The sequence below is a fragment of the Thermochaetoides thermophila genome (assembly GCF_000221225.1).
Source record: "Thermochaetoides thermophila DSM 1495 unplaced genomic scaffold scf7180000011822, whole genome shotgun sequence".
In the NCBI taxonomy this organism is placed as follows: domain Eukaryota; kingdom Fungi; phylum Ascomycota; class Sordariomycetes; order Sordariales; family Chaetomiaceae; genus Thermochaetoides; species Thermochaetoides thermophila.
Window position 1 is genome coordinate 219247 of NW_006383038.1, and position 18985 is coordinate 238231.

The following is an 18985-nucleotide window of genomic DNA, read 5'->3' on the forward strand; positions in this document are numbered from 1 at the left end:
CTGTGTTGAATGATACCCTGAAGGATGGAGTCCTATTGTTGGGCGTCCCGATTCTCGTCCCACAGCCCAAGGGCAACGCATGCAGCTGCACCATCACAACGAGCGCGTCGATTGGGCAGCCGCCTGCGACCAGACCTTAAAAGTTATCTCAGACCTCAGCCGCACTGTCTGGGGAAAGGAACGCGCAGCACCACATCGTCTTATCGAGGCGCTGATGGCTCACCCCGTCTTGGCTTTGCGAGGAGCTGGGAAAGAGTTCTCCAGCTGGCACACGGTCTTTCATTGACCCGTTCCTTACGCCTCGACCTTCTCAGCCTCTTCCCACTCTCACTCTTCCCGACAAATAATATCTGGCACCAATCCAAGATAGCTTTTTTGTTCTGAATGCCGTCGCATGCGATGGCTGGTCCTGGATCAATCGCCATTCGCCAGAACCCGACGCTTTCCTTTGCTGTCGCGCTTCTAGTGTATAGGGTTGCGTGCCCCGCTTCAATCTCAGACACTGATCGCGACCACGGACAAGGCTCCTAATCGACTTACATCACTCCAGAGTCGCCTATCGCGCAACCTCTCATACCACCTCAGTTTGTCTTTGTCTTATAAGGTACGAGTCATAATCAGCGACCCTAAGGTGCCTTGCGCGACCTCGTGACCCTCGACATCCCACATTCTCCTCCTGTGAACCACCAATATGTCGGGCCTACCTGAGGGTTGGGAATGGGGCTACGACGATAAACTGCAGCGTTGGTACTATACCTATCTGCCCACAGGCCATGTACAATACACCTTCCCGAAGCCCGGGGACGAGTTCCCCGAGTACGTTCCGAACGATGATCCTGTGATCCCGCCCGAGGACATGCTCGAGAGCAAGAAGCAAGTCCGTAAGACTACATCGAGTGGCAGCCAACGTCTCTCCGCGGTTTACATGCCCTCGACGGATGATGACTCATGGTTTCGGCCTGACGAGCTCATGTACATGGGCCCTGGCGTGTATGCTGACCCGACCAATTTGGAGGAAAACGAGAAACCTCCACAGAATGCTGCGACTCAGGATAGTGAAGACCAAAAGCCTACTCAAGATAAAATTACGTCCCAGCCGGCTGGGAGCGAAGGTGTGTTACCTGGTATCTTAGGAAGAAACAAAGAAACATCAATGGAACCAAAAGAACATTCATCTCACGGTTTTTTACAGTTAGTCAGCCTTCCTCGGGTGTAGCGGCACCCGAATCTTCCGCAGCACCAACGACATCTTCGTCGCAACCGGTTGCGACTGGGTTTGCAATCGACCTCTCTGTAGAGGTTGCAGCCTCAGTAGAGGTCACGACAGTAACTACGAGCCAGTCTTCTGCCCATCCCGCTTCTTCGTGTCCCACGACTTCCTCTGCTCCTCCGGCAACTCAGCCTACCTCGGCGCTCACAGACTTTACTATTGACAACATCGACTGGGGTCCTGTGACCAGCACGACAGCACCCACAACCTCAACTACATCTGCTCCTGCTGCACCCGCAGCACCGCAACCCCCGGCCACAGCAACAGACTTCATGATCTCCTCGTCTGAAATTATTGATGTGGCTTCGAATACAGGATCGGGTGCTCCAGCGCCCACACAGTCTGCTACATCATGCCCGACCTCTGCGCCCACGCCAGCTACCTCGCAGCCCTCAGCAGCGCCAACAGGGTTTACCATTACCAACTTTGACTGGGGTGCTGAAGTCAGTGTAAGCACAGCGCTTGCAACCTCAACGACTACTTCAAATACCTCAGCACCTGCTGCTCCACAACCTGCTGCGGCAGCCACAGAAGTTACAATCACAGCAACGGGGTCAGGCCAAGCTTCCACTGCAGCCGCAGCTGTTACTAATGCTGAGCCTTTTCCTCCTAAGCCACCATCGGCGCCGACAGCGTTTACAATTAACGCAGCAGACTGGGGCCCCGCTAGTAGTTCTGTTGCACCAACTCAAGCTTCGTCGACTCCTGCGGCGCCAGCTGCTCAACCCCCAGTTACTTCTGCGCCGGCGGCTTCTACAGGGGTTGTTATCACTAGCGAAGAATGGACGTCTGTTGCTCTTCCAGCTACAGCTCCCTCAACGACATCTAGCACCGAACCCCACATCGGCCAGCCTGCACAAACATCTACTCCCCCAGTAGCCACTGGGTCTGCGGTCACTAGCTTCGATTGGCCCTCCGTGTCTAATGCTACCACAGTCGCAGCAGGCCCCGGCACTTCACAGCCATCAGCTAAGCCCCAGGGACCTTCGTCTCCAGGCTTGTCTGCGGCCCCTATCTCCGAAGTTTCAACCTCTCCCGCATTTCCATCCCTCAGTCCGTCCCCTTCGCAATCCATAAGTTTCTCAATCGCTTCCTTTCACTCGGTGGCTCCTCATGTCCATAGGCCCGACACGAGTCCTCACGGAGCCAACACTCAGCTAGCTGCCATTCCTGAACTCGATAGTAACCCAGTCCTTGGTGTTTCAACCCAAAATGCGACTCAAGGCGTCGCGCCGCCACAAACGGTGGCTGAGTCGCTTCACGGAACGCACCATGAAGTCCCCATGCCTGTAGAAGTGCCCGGAACCGTCATTCACGAACTTCCGACCGAAGAAACGGCTCAGTGCAATGCTGAGCTTGTTGCACTGCCAGCTGAGCTGCCCGGTGATGGACCACAACGGCCTGGATATGTGCATGTCATAAATTTCGAGCCTGTTGAGCTTCCGGCTGATGCAGCACCTGTTCGTACAAAGGTTGGAACGGGGAGCAAGGCTTCAATACCTGATCACTCCGCGCAAGCCCAGACAGCACGCCGGCAAACACTTCAAGGTGTTCAGCAACTTGTTGGACACACACTTCAGCCTGCCAAGCAAAGTAATCCTCCCCAGCCGGTCTTCGATACTCACTCGCAATCGCAATCATCAAGGTGGGAAGACAAGTATATGCCTTATTACCCTGGGCAGCAGACATCTGGGGCGCCTGTTCCTGCTATCAATAGGTTCTCAATGATTGCCCCCCCCCGCCATCAAGCTCCCGTCCCTGGCAATAACCGGCATTCACTAGGAGGTCTACAGCCTTGGAGATCTCAGTCTCCTGGTCAGTTCAAGCCGTTTCAGCCCAATTCAGGTGCCTCGCCAGCCTGGGCAGCACGAGTTCCAGCTCCATTGAGACCATTCAGTACCCCTCCGGCTCAAACTTCAGGAGCTGCTAATAGCGGCCAAAACGCCCCAAATCCCCCAACTGTCGAGCCACAGGCACCTTCAGCGGACTTTACTCATGTTCCGTCTATCTTGAAGCCAGCCCGTGGTCTCCATGTTCAAGCCCAGTCTGTTCCGGAACGCAAAGAGAACACTACCGAGAAACCCTCCGTAGACCTAGCCCACGCTCCGTCAATCCTCAAACCGGCCCATGGGTGGCAAATCAACGTCCCAACCGCGCCTGAGAACAGAGATTCTAGTCCACAAACGCCGGCCAATGAAGAGTCATCACGCAATCTTGCCCATGCTCCTTCAATTCTCAAACCTGCGCGTGGCCGACTTCCAGGCGCCCAGACTCCTCCGAGTACCAAGTCCGAGAGCCCGGCGAGAGGTTACCAAGCCTTCAAACCGTATCAGGATCTGCAAAAAGATATCGAGGAAACAGTTCGGATGCTGTCAAGCACTGCTTACACCATGGAATCCCGAACATCCTTGCCCGTCGAACCAGATGCTGGCAATGCCAGCATTCCCCGGACAAGCTCACTGCCGGTTTCTCCCTCAAGCCCCGATGTACCAGCTCCTCTCAAGATCAATCGCAACCCTCCCTCCTCCACACGTACGAACAGCTTGCCAACCGTGGCTTCTCCTTCTAGGCCCGCAGTTACGTCCGAACCGAGTGTAACTTCGTACAGTATCACGGGCCCTGCGTACCAGACAGCGTTTATCGCGTCCCCGACCACGGCATCTGCTCCTACAGACCCTTTCCAAGTCAAGAATGATGTTCAAGTGGCACCGACTTCCCAAGTTCAACAGGAGACGGTTCATCAACCTCCGCTCTCAAACCAACCAGCTGCTGTTGTTACCGAAGCCCAATCTTCTTCCTATTTGGCTTCTGGGAATAGTGCACCGTTAGAGCCCCCGGGTACTCCATACTTTGCGCGGTCAATGTCCCCGCCATCCACACCATCTTTGGCTCGTGCCCAGATAGACCAAACGCCGCAACCACCTGTTCGCCAGGGTTCATTAGCTCCTACACAGCCTAGCAGCAATGCTCCCTCGGCGTCCCATAGCTTCCAGATGAACTCTGAGACAGATAGCGGTTTTGCGCCGGTCCACGGGCCCAATCATCGCTCCTTCAAGCCTTATGTGCCTGCGACATCTGCCGCACCTGCAAACGGGGCCGCCCAAAATTTTGCTCCTTCCACCAAGCCAGAGAGCATACCTGATTCGCGGTATGTTGTGTCACCACCGCCACCAGCACAAGCCCCCTCCAATGAACCAAAGCCTCGCAGCCCAAGTCCCCTCTCGCGGACTTCTTCAATCTCCTTTACCATCAAACAACAAGGCAACCCGCAGAGCCCTGAGATCGTACGGGCACAAAGGCTTCCAGGAAGTGACATGGTGCAAGATCAGGAGCCTGGAGTCCGTTTGGCCGTCTCTCCAATGCCGTCTTCGCTGACGAATCCTCCTGCAGTGCCCGGTTCGACGGTGCAACCTTATGTCATTCGGCCTGGTCACCATCCGCTTGCCTCGCACCCTGTTAATCCCTCTGAAATTCCCGGGTATGGGCACTCTACGACTGGGAACGGAGGGCAGACCTTTGGTCAGGAGCTGCCAGGCATTGCCCCTCCTGCAGATCAAGGTGGTCAGGATCCGACCTTCCAATCTCAGCAGCAGCTTGGACAGCCAGTTGTTCCGTTGGCAGGCCAAGGGCAAGTTGGATCAGATCGGCAACAGCTTTTGATTACAGACGCATTCAAGCAGCTAAGTTTAGCGGCTCAGCTGCCTACTAACTCAAGCTTTCAGCCTCGTCTGGAGACAACCACAGCACCGCTTCCTACTTCTCAATCCTTCACTATATTCTCGTCAATTCCTGCCCAGCAACCCTTAGGCCTTCTCTCTGGACCTTCACAAGCATCGCCACCGCAGGTTGACTACATCTTTGGATCAGCACCGCAACAGGGCAGGAGCCAGGTGTTTGTTAACCGGGCTGCTTCCCAGCCTCCACAACCTTCTCAACCTTCACAGCCTGCCCAGCCCGCTCCTCTCTCTCAGAAGAACCCTCTGCAAGAGCAAAGCCAGAGTCATCCATCCAGCCCAGCCATGAAGGGAGAAAAGTCATGGTTTGGTAAACTGTGGAGGAGTGAAAGCATCAAGAAGACAAAGAAGCTGCTTCACAAGGATCACAAAGATAAGCATGCTTCCATCAGCGGACAGGTGCAGCAATCACAGGCTCAGAGTCAGCCAGTGCAACAAAGCCAGACAATGCAGCAACCTGCGCAAGGTCAACAGCTCGGACAGTTCACGCAGCTGCCCTCGCAAACTCAACTTCAGCTCCAACAGCCTCCAATGCTTCACCTCCCCAACCCTCATCAGCCGATTCCTGAGCAGCAGCCTCTTCAGCAACAGGGTCAGCAGCCAATCCAGTTCCAGCCGGGTCTTTCTGCAGGGCAACACTATCGGGTCCTGTCACATGTCCAGCCTATACAGACACAACAACCTCTCATAGGACCGCCTACGAACCAAATGTTTTGGAGGGATGCCCAAGGCCAGCCGCTGCAGACCGTGCCCCAGATTAGCTCGCCCTCAGGGCAGACTGTCCAGGGTGTTTATGTGAATGCGCAAGGACAGACTGTGTTGCAGCCGCAAATTGCAGATATGATCAGGGGCAGTGAGCAACGACTCAGAGATGAAGGAGCCCAGCCTGTGCAGCCCGTTGTCACTCCAGATGCCCAAGGCCACATGTCATTGCCGTCCCAAATAGTGACACTACAACGCCAGATGCAGCCCCAACTCCAGGACGTACAGCCCGGAGTGACTAACAATGGGCCCTCACTCCCTGCAGCCCCAGCTGGCACTGCATCAGGCCCGGCCTCGGCCCCAGCTGCTGCTACCCCTGTGAACAACCTCACATCGGCCCCCATCCCTGAGCCCTCGCCGACTTCGACTGCCAGCCCAACGCCGGCCCTCGAGGAGGCTAGGCTGGCTGTTGCTCCGACTCCAGCTGCGGTCCCTCCGGCCCCAGACCCAATGGATGCGTCGGCTGAGGCCCCCGCCGCGCTCGGTCCCTCTCCGCCTGCATCGGCATCGGCTTCGGCTTCTGTTCCCTCCCCCTCGCCTGCCCCAACTGCAGCAGCCCAGGCGCCCACTTCAGAGCCAGCGCAACCGTCGACCTCGAATTCGGCGCCCAAGGAGGGAGCCCCCGCTGCCCCTACCCCTGCTGCTGCTGCTGCTGCTGCGGTCCCAGCAAAGCCGCACGACCCATCGGCAGACAAATGGCGTGCTGCGATTAGCTCTGGGGGTTATGATGGCTCTGGGTGGGGAGATGACGATGATGATTACTGCTAGGCGTGGTTTTGCCGGCGGTGGAGGAAGGTTCAGAGGCGGTTGGCGGAGTGTTTCAGGGGGTGTTGATTGTGTTTCTGGTTTGGTTTGGTGTGGCTAGATGGGTTTGGGGTAAGTTTTAGGATTGGTTTGGTTTGGCTATTGGGATGATACCATGTATGTGGGGGATTTCATGTGTTATGTAGGGAATAATGGATAATATTGTGATTGCATATCCATAGCCCTAACGTGTTCACGGCGCATAAATAGGTGTATGTTAAACTCGTGATCTACTAGCCAACGTGATTTCCTATTCCATTCACAGCAGATCCAACAAAGCTATATCTTGTCACCCTTCGGAATATACCGTCCAACTCGCAAAACCTGTCCTCGATCCCCTTTCCCTTGCTCCTAACTCAGTTATCGGACTTGACCCCAAAAGCCTCCATTTCCCAACCCTAGACCGGCTGCTTGTCAGTGCTGTCCTGCTGTTGCTTCATCGCAATCGAGGCACTAATCTGTTCCGTTTCTTTCTTCTTCCCAGTATTTTCAAATGTTTCGCTCTAGCGCTTAGAGTGGTGATGCTTCGGGGACGCCGCCCGCCCACCAATGGGAGGACCGCAGCGACGACACCGCCATTCTCAGAGTCTTCCGCGGCGTCAACATCCGATGAGGGACCCAACCAACGCTTGTTGGTTTCATCTGTTCCATCGGCTGCCACAGGGGACGCCCCATTCTCTAACAGCTGCCTGCTTGATGCCGAAGCCGGGATCGCTGGAGAACTGTGGCTGTAGCTGGAATGTGGGGTTGCTAGGCCTGGCTCCTTCCATTGGGCCCGGTACTGGGCTCCCCAATAGTCCGGCTCCCGTCGGCTTCACGCCGACGGAGACTGCTCTTAGAGACCGCTCGCTTGAGCCACCCCCAGATGGTGCGGATGCTTCGGTCGGATTTCGACTCGGCTTCCATCCGATCGGCCACTTGGCCTTGGAGGAGGGGGGCAGTGTCCGAGTCCACTATGGACGCAGGAGGTGCGGCCGAGGTACGGGTCATGGCTGGCTGGAACAGCCGGGAGAAGCGATGAAATCGACTTTGGCGCTTTGATCCGCCTTCCTGAAGGAGACGAGAGGGGTCGGACACTTGTCTGATAGGTTGGCTTCCGGGCGAGGTGCACTGAGTGTTGAGTCGACGAGAAGTCGGTCGCGGGGGGTCCTCTAAGCTGAGTAAACCGAGAACTGACTGGGATCGGCGCTGCTTATGTCCTTTGGTACTTTTCTTGGAGGCAGCGTTCTCAGCATCAGGGGCCTTCCTTCGGTTGTGCTCCTCCTTTGTTTCCCAGTCAAGAGCCCAATAAAATTGAGTCCATGGGTTGTAGAATGGCTCCTCTCCAGTGGATGATGACGTGGAGTGAGAGTTGTTCTTGGGAAGACCGTTGCGCTGTTGGTTTGGCATCTTGCCTTTCGTTGGGCGAGATCACAAAGAATTGTGAATGAGACTGGTCGTTTGTGATCGAAGGATAACAGGTGTTTGCACTCGGGTTAGCAAGAAAGCGAGGGAAAGTTGACCCGGGCAGAAGAGAGCTCGAGAATAAAAATCCTGCTGTGGGCCGAGATCGAACAACCGACTTCTTCGCTCTTGTCTGCGGGGGCTCTGAAAGAAGAATAGGAAGAGGGAAGGAACGACCTCTCAGTCGGTTGTCGAAACACTCTCCTCAACACCAGACCAAACGCGTTCAATGCGAAACGCGTCCGGACTAAGGCAATAGCTCGGTCAGAGCCAACGACCCACCTTCAAGTTGTTGGGCCCATAACTCCTTATCTCTTTTAGCTCCCCTTCTGTGTAGCGGAGCCCCAGTCGGATACGAGGTCTATAGGTCGGGGGATGGGTATGCTGGCATGACAATAAGCCAATTTGAGAGCCACATAATGGTTTTCCATTTCCGGTTTAGAATACAACGACATAAGTTTTAGATAAGACCAAAAGGCAGCCATTGAGCCATGACCCCAGTATTCCCGTAAAGGCGTAGTCCAACAAAGTGCAGACAACAGTAGACTTCAATCCGAAGTGTGTAAGAAGCCAAGAGCCATAGTGCCCTGAAACCAATGGCGACAAGATTCGACAGCCGTTTGGGATAGTGGAAAACTTTGTAAGCGGCATCGCGGTCAACGCCTTTCTCGTTGAATCTCTGGTTTCCATTTCTTTGTCGAGGGCAAACCCACTGGAAATACTGGGAGAAACGGCTGAAGATACGCAGAGCTTCTGGGTTTGGCATTTGAATTTCCTTTCCTTAGCAGGAGTTGAAGTTCACGCCCTGAGACTGTCGTCTCCAAACGTCTCCAAACTTCGCAGAGTATGGGCGGAAGCTCTAGGCCTCCGATCATAATGAATGTGAACCGTATCTACTTTGACTATGAGGATCGACTAATGACTCTGAGTAATGCTTGAGTATGCCTGAACTGTACTTCCCCCTCAACTCAAACAGGAAAATGGTTGAGCAAATTCCTCTGCTGCCGACTTCTTCAGGAGCCAAATATTTTCACTGCTCTGAGGCTCATTCATACTGCGTACCGTTTCTATCTTGCAAAAGTCAAGAAATCTCCTGAGCGTGCAATACATCACTACACCATCCTGTTGAAGTCAGCACTGGGCGCCAGGTAAACGCTGTATGACGTGGGAGAAGGCATACTCCTCACTCCAAATCCCTCAAGACAAGCAGGATCTGGACAGCCACCAGCGGATCGAAGAGTGAAGTCGCTCAGCCCTGTGATGCAGCACTTATTGTCGTCACGAGTCTGAGTGTTGTGGATTAGCATACTTGATCCTTGCCAGCAGGATGTCTCAGGAACACTTAAACAGGAAGACCGACTTTTTTCACACCGAAGCCAAATAATTTACTGGATAGCCGGACGTTCCCAAGAGTAATCAACATTTCCAAGATATGGCTCAAACAAGAATTCGGATACGCTTTCTTTGGTCCATGATTCAACGATGTGATAGCGCAGAAGCTGGCCATCTGGGTGAGGGAGGTTGGCTTTGTCGTATGAGATCATAAGCTTTCCGGATGGTGACCTCGGCAGCCTCGCATAATCTGGAAAATGACAGGTCAGTGGGTGATGCTGACAAGTTGTTCCATGGAGGTGGAAAGACTAACGGCTTTGGAGGAGCTCCAAATATCCTGATAAGCTTATACATACTGTGTAGTCCTGGGTAAATAATGTGTGAATCGTCTGCAAGTCACTGAGGCTTTCTCAAGCATAAACATTGACATGGTTTTGTGTTTCTTGTCACTGTGAAATGTCGTTTCTCGAGCTGCTATACAGGCAATACAGGATAGAGTGAAAGATAGGTTGAAAGATACCCATAACAAAGTATGGAACCCTCAGAGCATTAGTGAGGAGCGAAGTGTTGTTTGGAAAATAATTCTATTCTCGAATCAAACGTCACCACACCATCCTCATGTATACTAAGCATGAGGCAAAGAGAGATGAAATAATTGACTGCACGTGCTCTGTCACGTTTGCGCAGATCAGAGGCATCAAAGTGCCTTTTTGTAGGAAATCCGCGGTGTTGTTTCTGACATCAACAATGACCCTCGAAAGGGAACACGACGGCTGGGCTTATAGAAAAGGAGGTACTGCCAAAAAGAGGTTAAAATGTCAAGTCCAATGCACAAAGAAGACACGAACAAGCAACTGTCTGTCTATATCTTGTTAAAAGCTTGTCCTGCTGAACATTGGATTATAGGTTCTTATCCCTTTTCGTAAGCTGCCATCTGAGACTGCCAGAGAACAAGAAAGGATTGAGTGTACTAAAACTTTGCGCTCTCTGGATAACCTCCCAATAACTAGGGACTTCTGATCATGGACGTCAAATGTCAGGGTACCTACCACCGTGCGACCAATATCCGTGGCGCCTGGAGATATGAGGAAGCGATTGGGTTAACTGTGCCCTTCTTTTCAGGCATGGCTTTTGTCCTTATAGGCAACGTAAACAGTGACGTGACCAAAAGAGGCAAAAATATAGTGAGAGCCGTTTCGAAAGGTGGGAAAATGTCCCCAAGGACTGGAGCAAATTCCACCTGTAAAATTTCATTGCTTGAAGCGCTCGTGGCGTTGGACGAAGCAGGTGTTTTTGTCTAACAATCTGTCAGTACTGATCCGTCTTGTTCAAGTCAAAGTCGACGCCAGCTGTTCCCAATTCTCTGGTCGCTTTTACCAACACTTTGCTAGACGAGGTCGAGTTTATTGTGAAAAGGCTGGGATATGAGGTGATGATCTGGTACAGAGTGCGGATTGGATGCGGCAGTAGTCAACAATACTTTTCATTGGATCTCCAGAAGAGGAGACAAAGTACATATACTTGGGCCTCTCCGTTTGGCTTGAATGTGGTGTTTTCTATCAATGACTGCCTCACTGGAGATAGTGGTGCCAACCGGCTTCTGCTTTTAAAGTGCCGGGTGTTTCTTGAAGCATTCGGTGGCGAGGGCTGGAGTGATCACCCAACAAGCACGAACTTCCCAATATCCTCATTGTTAGGAGTAAGATGATTGCCTTGGTCGCTTAAGTGACTCGCGAAGGGTGTTCAAATTGCCAGCCTAATTGGCGAGCGCTTTTTTGAGAGATGTTGAGGATAGAAAATCAGCATTGATGATAACGGCATCGCCGATGTCCACGTCAGGTGGGCTACGAAGTGCCCGCCCCTTGATGTTAAATGCATGGTCTCACAACTGTTGTTGCGAGTCTTCAGCCGTCACAGTTGCTGAACTAGGATCTGTATTTGGATTGAGGACGGCAGGCAACAACCGACCGTCCCTATCGTCGATGCTCCTGGTAACAGACCGAGGCAAGTCCCGAATATCGCACCCCCGAGCCCTCCCGCGAGCCCTGTGACTTCCGCACTCCCCGATCCAAGCCCCAAGACCGGCTTGCCCACCTGTCCGTCGCCTGCAAGTCGCCCATGGGGGCCTTCGTCAACGTCCACGCGAAGGTGGTCCGCCACAGGACGGCGACACTGAGTTCGAACGCCGCTTGATCCCCTGCTGGCCCTGTCTGCTGGCAATGGACTTGAACCTCGAGAACCAAAGTAGCTTTTTTCCACTGACAAGTGATGTCGACGAGGAAATGCCTGTCCATACAGCCAAGTGCTATCCTGAAGGAACCAATGCAAATCCACGTTGACTAACAGCTCCCTGAGTTTCCTTAGCAAGTTCGATAGGTTCTTGAGAGCTTTATCCGTAATCTAAAGAATCCCTTGATGTGATACGAGCCAGTCGCCATCAGAACGAGATTTCTCTGCTCTGACAGTCAGCCTTTTCGTCGTCGATATCATCCTGCGCTCCGAAAGCATGTGAAGAAAATGCACTGATCCGCACCTTGGCAACAACAGCCAATAACCGGTGCCCGGTTAGCTCAATCGGTAGAGCGTGAGACTCTTAAGGATTCTCCGAATATCTCAAGGTTGCGGGTTCGACCCCCGCATCGGGCTCAATTCCCGATAGGCAATCAGTTTTTTGCAGATTTCCAGTTTTCAATTGAAACCCAAATTTTTGATGCGAGCAGCAGAAAACTATCATTCCTGCTGTTCCCGGCCGAAAGAGGGAAACGGGTGTGAAGAAAGGCCAAGACACTAGCTAAAACAGATAATGGTTTAAGAAAAAGGGAGATTTGTGCCAGCATGGATGAAAACTTTAGAGTGAGTGTGTAAGTTGTTACTTGCGTGCAAACATTCGACACTTGCTCCAAGAGTACACCACTATACAATGACATCCCTTCAGTTCTGGTTTTAGAAAGCAGAAACTCAGGGGTAATTCAAGGGCTTGAGTTGCTACGGGCAACAAGGTCGAGCATCACGAGTGGTCCGTGCACATGAACTCTCTCCACCACGTAGATTCTCCCTCCTCGGTTCAGTTCACGCCGAGCACGAAAAAGTCAGGCTCTTTGTTCGCATCCAACAACCAACATCTCGTTTTCTCCCCCGAATTCTACTCAATTGATCTCCTGAATTGAATTTAAACAACATAAATGACCCAATTCCTCCCACGAGCCCTTCGGCTCCCTTTCCGACCACCAGAAACAAACCCCACGTCCAACAAGTTATTCTTTCAACTCCGAACCCCAAGGAAAATCCATTTCCAACTCCGAAGATACACCACCAACTCAAACCCAGCAAACTCAGCTAAAGAACAGTTTCGCCTTGAACGTATCCTCTCCCGTCTCCCGCGCCCCCTCCAACGGTATACCTCCTGCTTACGCAACGCCCCAGTCACCCACGTCGCGGCATTCCTCATCCTCCACGAAATCACCGCAATTCTCCCCCTCTTCGGCCTCTTTGGCCTCTTCCACTTCTACCCCGACCACATCCCCCTCGGGTACCTCGTCTCCCATTGGGGAGGATACGTAGCTGAGGGCGTGGGGAGATTTGAAAGGTGGTTTAGGAGGAGGGGGTGGTTTGGGTTTGAAAAGACTGAACCTGGGAAAAATGGGGTGGTGCTTGAGACGGGGGAGGGGGAGGAACAGAGGTTGAGAGAATTGTGGGAACGAGATAGGAGGTATAGGGCTGTGGTGGAGATTGCGTTGGCGTATGCGGTTACAAAGGTGCTGTTGCCCGTGAGAATTGGGGTTAGTTTGTGGGCGACACCGTGGTTTGCGGGGGTGATGATGAGGATTAAGGGGTTGTTTGCTAGAAAGAGTTGAGAAGAAGGGAGGATAAAGTGATATCTGTATAGACTTCGTAATGTGTCTCGTATATAAATGGACTCCTCTTCATTTGAGATGCGAATATTGGAGGGCTCTTGATGCTCAGAAAAGAACTGCTGGTATATTCCGATAGAATTGAAAACTAGCGAAAATCCATCGCTCTCTTCCACCACTCTGCAATTCCCCGTTTCTCCATGGCTGTAGCAAACTCCTTGACAGTTTCGACCTCATAAAGGCCTGACTCAGTCTCTGATTGTGGAGCAGCTGACTCGATGGGTGCTGGCTTGCAGGCCAAATGGAAGTCTTTGTAGCGAAGCCTCTGCTTTGATGTCAGCCTTTAAGACGACTCATTCCGAGGGTTGTTGGTACTGTACCTGCACAGTAGCAACCCATTCCTTCACAGCATCTTCCTTGCCCTTGCAATACATAATGCCGGGACATCCCCCACTTCTCAGAAGAGCGTAGCAGTCAAGTTTGCCTGCCGCTTTCCGCAGGTGAGCAACCTTCTTCCGGGAGGTGATGTGGTGAGTCCTGATGAGGGCGTGGAACAGAGTCATTTCTTCAGCCACATATTGTCTCACCGATGACGCTAGTTAGCCTTAACAAACATTTTTATTGTCAAAAGAATGAGAGTGAGTTTGGCTTGAGAACGTTGGAGGTTTGAGGAAGTACAGTATGATGAACGACTGACACAGTGTGTCCCATAACTGCATAAGCCCAGGAGTAACTTGTCGAAGAGAGATCAATTTCCAGATATAATAGTCTCTTCTCAGCTGCAATGTTTTCCGGAAATTCTAAAATAATAGCTATACTTTCGAAATGATCTCAGGAGAGTTCAGCGTTTCTTGTGAAACTTCCACAGTATTGACATACGGTACTACGTGAAAAGTCATGTGTCCACACGTGGAGATCGCCAAGGCCTCTTTTCTGAACGCGTCAGATCGCTTTTTTCACGTCAAGCAAAGCAAAGCGGATGTCCCCATTGATCCTGAGGCGACACCAATCGTTATGTTTCTTGAACAGAGGAGACCAAAAGGGATAAGCCTCGGTGGCCGAAAACGAATCACTTTGTTCCCACTGTCAGCGATGCCATTTACAAACGAAGTCAAACGGAATAAATCAACGGAAGGTGCTTGACAGCAACAACTGTGTCATAAGGGGCACGGCAATGCCGTTGCGACCGAACCGTGTGTTGGACCTTTGCTGCGATAAGGCATATGCTAAGTCGTGTTGAACGCCTTTCTGAGCCGCTACATCGAAACTTTTGGTCAAGACTTCCCAGTACTCTGACCACAAGAAGTTGCAGCAGCCCGAACGCTTGGGGCTACTCGGTATATAGTCGAAGTATGGAAAAGCCTTGTAGTGGAGGCTGACAATACAATCTTCCGGGGCATGGGACGAAAGTGCCCTGAAGAATAGGAGAACTGGAGAATAAGATATGAAGGAGCCGGGCATATCAAGGGACCGGCGCGAGGCCATTATCATTAACGTAAGTCTAAATGGAATTATCCTTTTCTTAATATTTAGTCACTGACTGCAGCTTGGCAATATTTTATCCTGCAAGCAACCCGGGAAGTTCGAGCTTGGTCCAACCTTAACTATCGATAAGGCTGAAGAGATAACTAAAGACCTCCTATTGCTTCTGGACTCGCTCTGTGGAGTGGTGCGGAAGATATCCCTCGCAACTCAAAGGGTCGGATTGATCTCCACGCGACACTGATTCTAGCGGAATTTAGGTATGGACCGGGTTCTCTGATGGGTCCCCTTATGATCAGATTCACATCCGGCTCCTTTGGCACCTTGAGAACCCCAAACAGGTAAGCCTTGCTGCTACAATCACGGTAAAACAAGGAAAGCGGGGTAAAGCTGACCCTCGAGGACGGTCGTTGGGAGCGAGGAAGCCATGGGTATTACCGGGGTATCCAAGCTTTAGCAATAAGTAATCCACAAAATTTCTGTTTATCTAGGCCAAGAACGATAGTCTAGCGCTTCAACCATCAAACGGCTATCCGCCCTCTGTGAGAGCACCAACTACTCCAGGATCGCTACCACCTGCCTGTTTAGCTGCCCTGGTCTCAGCTACGCCTCGCTGCTCCAAGATACTGCTCACTCCCTTAGCTGCCATCACTTAATGGAGGACATCGCTTCCCTATCCTTTACGCAGGCATTGCACCCTCCAGTACATGGCACTCTTTACTTAGGCTGTGTGCCCGGTTGAAGCGGAGATCACGTCTATGTTACGTGTTCGGTGAAGGTACAAGATCAATCAACACTACCAGTCAAGTTCGAGGACCTGACATAGAATATATAAGGTCATAGCTCAAATATACACCAAGGGCCTCACGTTATACAGCCCGTCGCGAAATACACATCTCAAAACGTCCTATTCAGAACACCGCTCCCCCTTTCAGTCATCTTCCCACAGTGCTACGAGAAACTGCCATCTGCGCGCATCAGTTGGAGATCGCGACCCTCGCGTGTCGCAGCCAGATGCAAGGGACCATCAGGGCCATTGCGAGTGTCCCTGTACCAGACTACACCCGACTTTTCGATGCTGTACCACGTGTCTCCAAAGTTCTCGTTGATGAGCGGCGTCCCAACGCCGGCCGCGGCATCGAGGTAGAGTTTGTTCCAGAGGGTTTGGTTTCTATTCTGGCCCAGACCGTAGTTGACCTCGAGGATCTGGATCCAGGTAATACCCTGGGGACGAGGATAGTTGGGGACCACAAGGCTCCCGGACGGGGCCGCTGAGTTAGGAGTGGGAGTGATGGTGTATGTGCCCGAATTCCACCTGCCGACCCAGGAACGGACCTCGGTGCCCCAGCGGTATAGTACCGTAATGGATCTAGGCTGGCCCGTCATCAAATCACCGGGGGCATTCAAGCCAATATCGGTATAGGCTTTGTTGGTATTGATCACGATGTTACTACCAACCTTCCAGTTGGTGAGAGCATAAGAGGTGATGTCGGCAGTGCCAAAGGTAGCGCCCAGAATCTCGAGCTGAGGAATAACGATAGCTGTGGTTGTCGCGGTGGCCGTGACAGTGCTTGTCGTGAAAGTATAGCTAGTAACGGTCGTGATATCGACGGTCTCGACGGCACTCTCGGTGACGGTGACGGTGGTGGTGCCCGTGGCCGTCCACTCCGGTACGAGTGTCTCTGTCACGGTAACAGTGGCGGTTGATTCAGCCACGCTTACCGTAGTAGGGAAAACACCCAAACGCGAGCAAGCAGACTGATAGGCAGCGAAGGATTTGCACTTCGAAGCATAGCCTGGGACTTCTGGCTCGTCGCGCTTGGCTTTCCGCACGACGGTGCTTATAGGTGTGGTGACTGTATGAGTGGTAGTGACCGTCTGAGTAACGGTTACCATGCCGGTAACGCTATAGGTCAATTCAACAACCCGCGACTGGGTGGACGACACGATTTCGGTTTCCGTTACCACATGAATCTCGGTAGACACTGCTGGACCGTCGGTAGTAACAGTCTCGGTGGCCGTTTCCGTACTGGGGAACACTCAGTCAGCAATCACAAGTTGTGATCGGGCAGCTTCCGTTATAGAATCCTCTTGCCCTTGTGAGTGCCACGGCCTTCCGGGCTTTTCAGGACTCTCGTCCTCTTGCCTCGGCCATCTGGCTCATTCGGTCGTGTGGTTGTGTACATCTTCCGGAATCAACCACGTATCTGTGTCGTTCACAATCATTCTATCTCTGGCGTCCCATGTGTTGGCAGTCAGGTACCCCGTTCCTCGGACTGCCGTGCCCGTGTGACACCAACGCCTCAATGACAACCAGCTAGCGAGGTCTGGACTGAGGCCCAACTCAGTCCTCATTTAGGAATGGTTCCGGCAGCACCAGGTCCATTTGCACCGTGAAGACATGAGTATAGAGGCCTTGCTCTCAGCGTTTCTTCCTGAAAGAGAACTGATCGAAACGAGACATTACAGACTATCATCCATCATGCACTTGGGTTGGGTTGGTCAAGGATTGCGCAGCTGGTGAGATGGATGACTCCAGAGGCACAACTCGATCTGGCTGAGTGTGTCGAGCTCATTTTTGAAGGAGACAGTAGGTTGAATCACCAATATATCCAAGTTTTATTGAAGCTGACAAGTCTTAGCCAAATCCTCTCTCCGTAGCCAATCAGGCTGTAGCAGTAGAAGAGATAAATTAAGGTCCTCCGCAGGATCGCGGTGGCATGCCGTTTCAGGGCCCCAGTCCGGAGCTCGGCTAAGGAGTATCATGTAACAGATAAGGAGCTTGCACTTGGCGAACTCTAACGCCTACTTATTGCAAGTGATGTAAAAAGCTTACTTAACCAAAAGCTAATCATTCTCGCTTACTCCGACTGTCACCCCTTGCTACTAGTGATCCTAAAAGTCCAAGTTGATCTTGCTGTGGCTGGGCGTATCTTGGATACCACGAAGCGTAAGGGCACAGTTATCGGCAAGGATGGCCTCGCAGCATGTCTCAAGCCGACAATAGGGGTCAGGGTCGGTTGCCAACCGTGGTTCAAGGAACGGGGCATTAAGCACTGCTTGGGAATGAGCCATGGCAGAATGAGTGTGGAAGAAGAAAACCCAAATCGGGAATATTGCCAGATCCATGTTGATCTGAGCAAAGGATATAAGTACATTCATATCATCTCGAAAGCGTCAAAGCTAGTACGAAGGACTGGATAACGCTCCATGATTCCATTCGGAAGCCTTTGCAGCTGGGGCAACCGACATGCACGCAGAAAAATAATTGTATCTTTGAAGGAGAGCTAACTGTATGGAGTGATAAAGAGCAGAAAGTTATGCTGTTTCACAAATCCGAAAACATGTCTCAAGGTCAGGGTGGTTTTTTAAGATTAACAAGGACTTGTGTCCCTTCAAGCACCTGATGATCGTCTATTCAATCTGCTCATGGTAGATAACAAATATCTTCTGGCAGTCAAGCACTTGGAGAGGTTCCGGGTCGTTCCTTGTCGGTCAGCTATTGTTGATCGCAAGGTGATCGACTGTAAACAAGCCGTCTACTGCATCTTGCTTGCAGAGAGCATCTGCCCAGTGCATCACCGCACGGCGGGAAGGCCCCATCCTCAAGGAGGAGGATGACAGATACTTCGACTTCAACACTTCCCAGCAGCACTACGCTTGGTGCCCGATCAAATTGAAACAGGAGTACATCGGCAACTTCGACAACATCGGCGATGTCGCTGTGGTTGGGGCACGATTTGACGTAGCGGGGAGAGAGGGTATGCTCACGTTTATGACTGGCGGGTGTTGGAGAGCTTGAGTAAGGTGAGAAGAGATTGTGCTGTGACAGGGAAGAAACGGGGGGGAGGGGTTAGAGATGAGTAGTGGGAGGAGTGTTGAGAAGAAGGTAAAAAAATTATTACCTAATCAACCCTTTAAAACTAAACGAGAAGCTTTAGTAAACTGCATATACATAATACTGTCGTTTGGAGGAGGTGGTAGGTTTGTTTGGCTTAGCTGGAGAGTTGGGACTCAGTCTGGGAAGGCTGGTTTGTTACGTGCACTTGGGAAGATTAGGAGTCATACTTAAAGTCAGGTAGTGGCATAGGGGTTTGGCTCGTTGTTGTCTTTTGGTGGTGAAAGGTGATTGTCATACGGATACCAGAGGAGGAATTGGTGTTTGCTAGCTGTTGGTTTCACTCGGTTGTAAGACTGTATTTTTCGCTGCATATGAATGATACTGCCTAACCGTTTTCATATCACGCCCTATCAATAACAACTTGTATATTGGTTTATATTTGAGTCTCAGGCAAGAAACCTCGGGT

The 18985-nt window shown here is 51.9% G+C and overlaps 3 protein-coding genes and 1 non-coding gene across 4 annotated transcripts; 2 read left to right on the forward strand and 2 right to left on the reverse strand.

Moving 5' to 3' along the window:
• Positions 1-691: 691 nt before the first annotated feature.
• Positions 692-6534, forward strand: CTHT_0065110 (uncharacterized protein; the record flags this gene model as incomplete). The annotated part of the gene is made up of 2 exons (XM_006696751.1): positions 692-1112; positions 1193-6534. The coding sequence occupies 2 exons, from the start codon at positions 692-694 to the stop codon at positions 6532-6534; spliced, it is 5763 nt and encodes a 1920-aa protein (XP_006696814.1).
• A 786-nt stretch (positions 6535-7320) lies between these two features.
• On the reverse strand, positions 7321-7959 carry CTHT_0065120 (uncharacterized protein; the record flags this gene model as incomplete). The annotated part of the gene is made up of 1 exon (XM_006696752.1): positions 7321-7959. One exon carries the CDS (start codon positions 7957-7959, stop codon positions 7321-7323), a length of 639 nt encoding a protein of 212 aa, XP_006696815.1.
• A 3945-nt stretch (positions 7960-11904) lies between these two features.
• On the forward strand, positions 11905-11991 carry CTHT_0065130. Its single transcript is given in 2 exon segments — positions 11905-11941; positions 11956-11991. It is a non-coding gene; the product is annotated as a tRNA-Lys (tRNA).
• A 3638-nt stretch (positions 11992-15629) lies between these two features.
• On the reverse strand, positions 15630-16842 carry CTHT_0065140 (uncharacterized protein; the record flags this gene model as incomplete). Its single annotated transcript, XM_006696753.1, has 2 exons — positions 15630-16707; positions 16811-16842. 2 exons carry the CDS (start codon positions 16840-16842, stop codon positions 15630-15632), a joined length of 1110 nt encoding a protein of 369 aa, XP_006696816.1.
• Positions 16843-18985: the final 2143 nt, after the last annotated feature.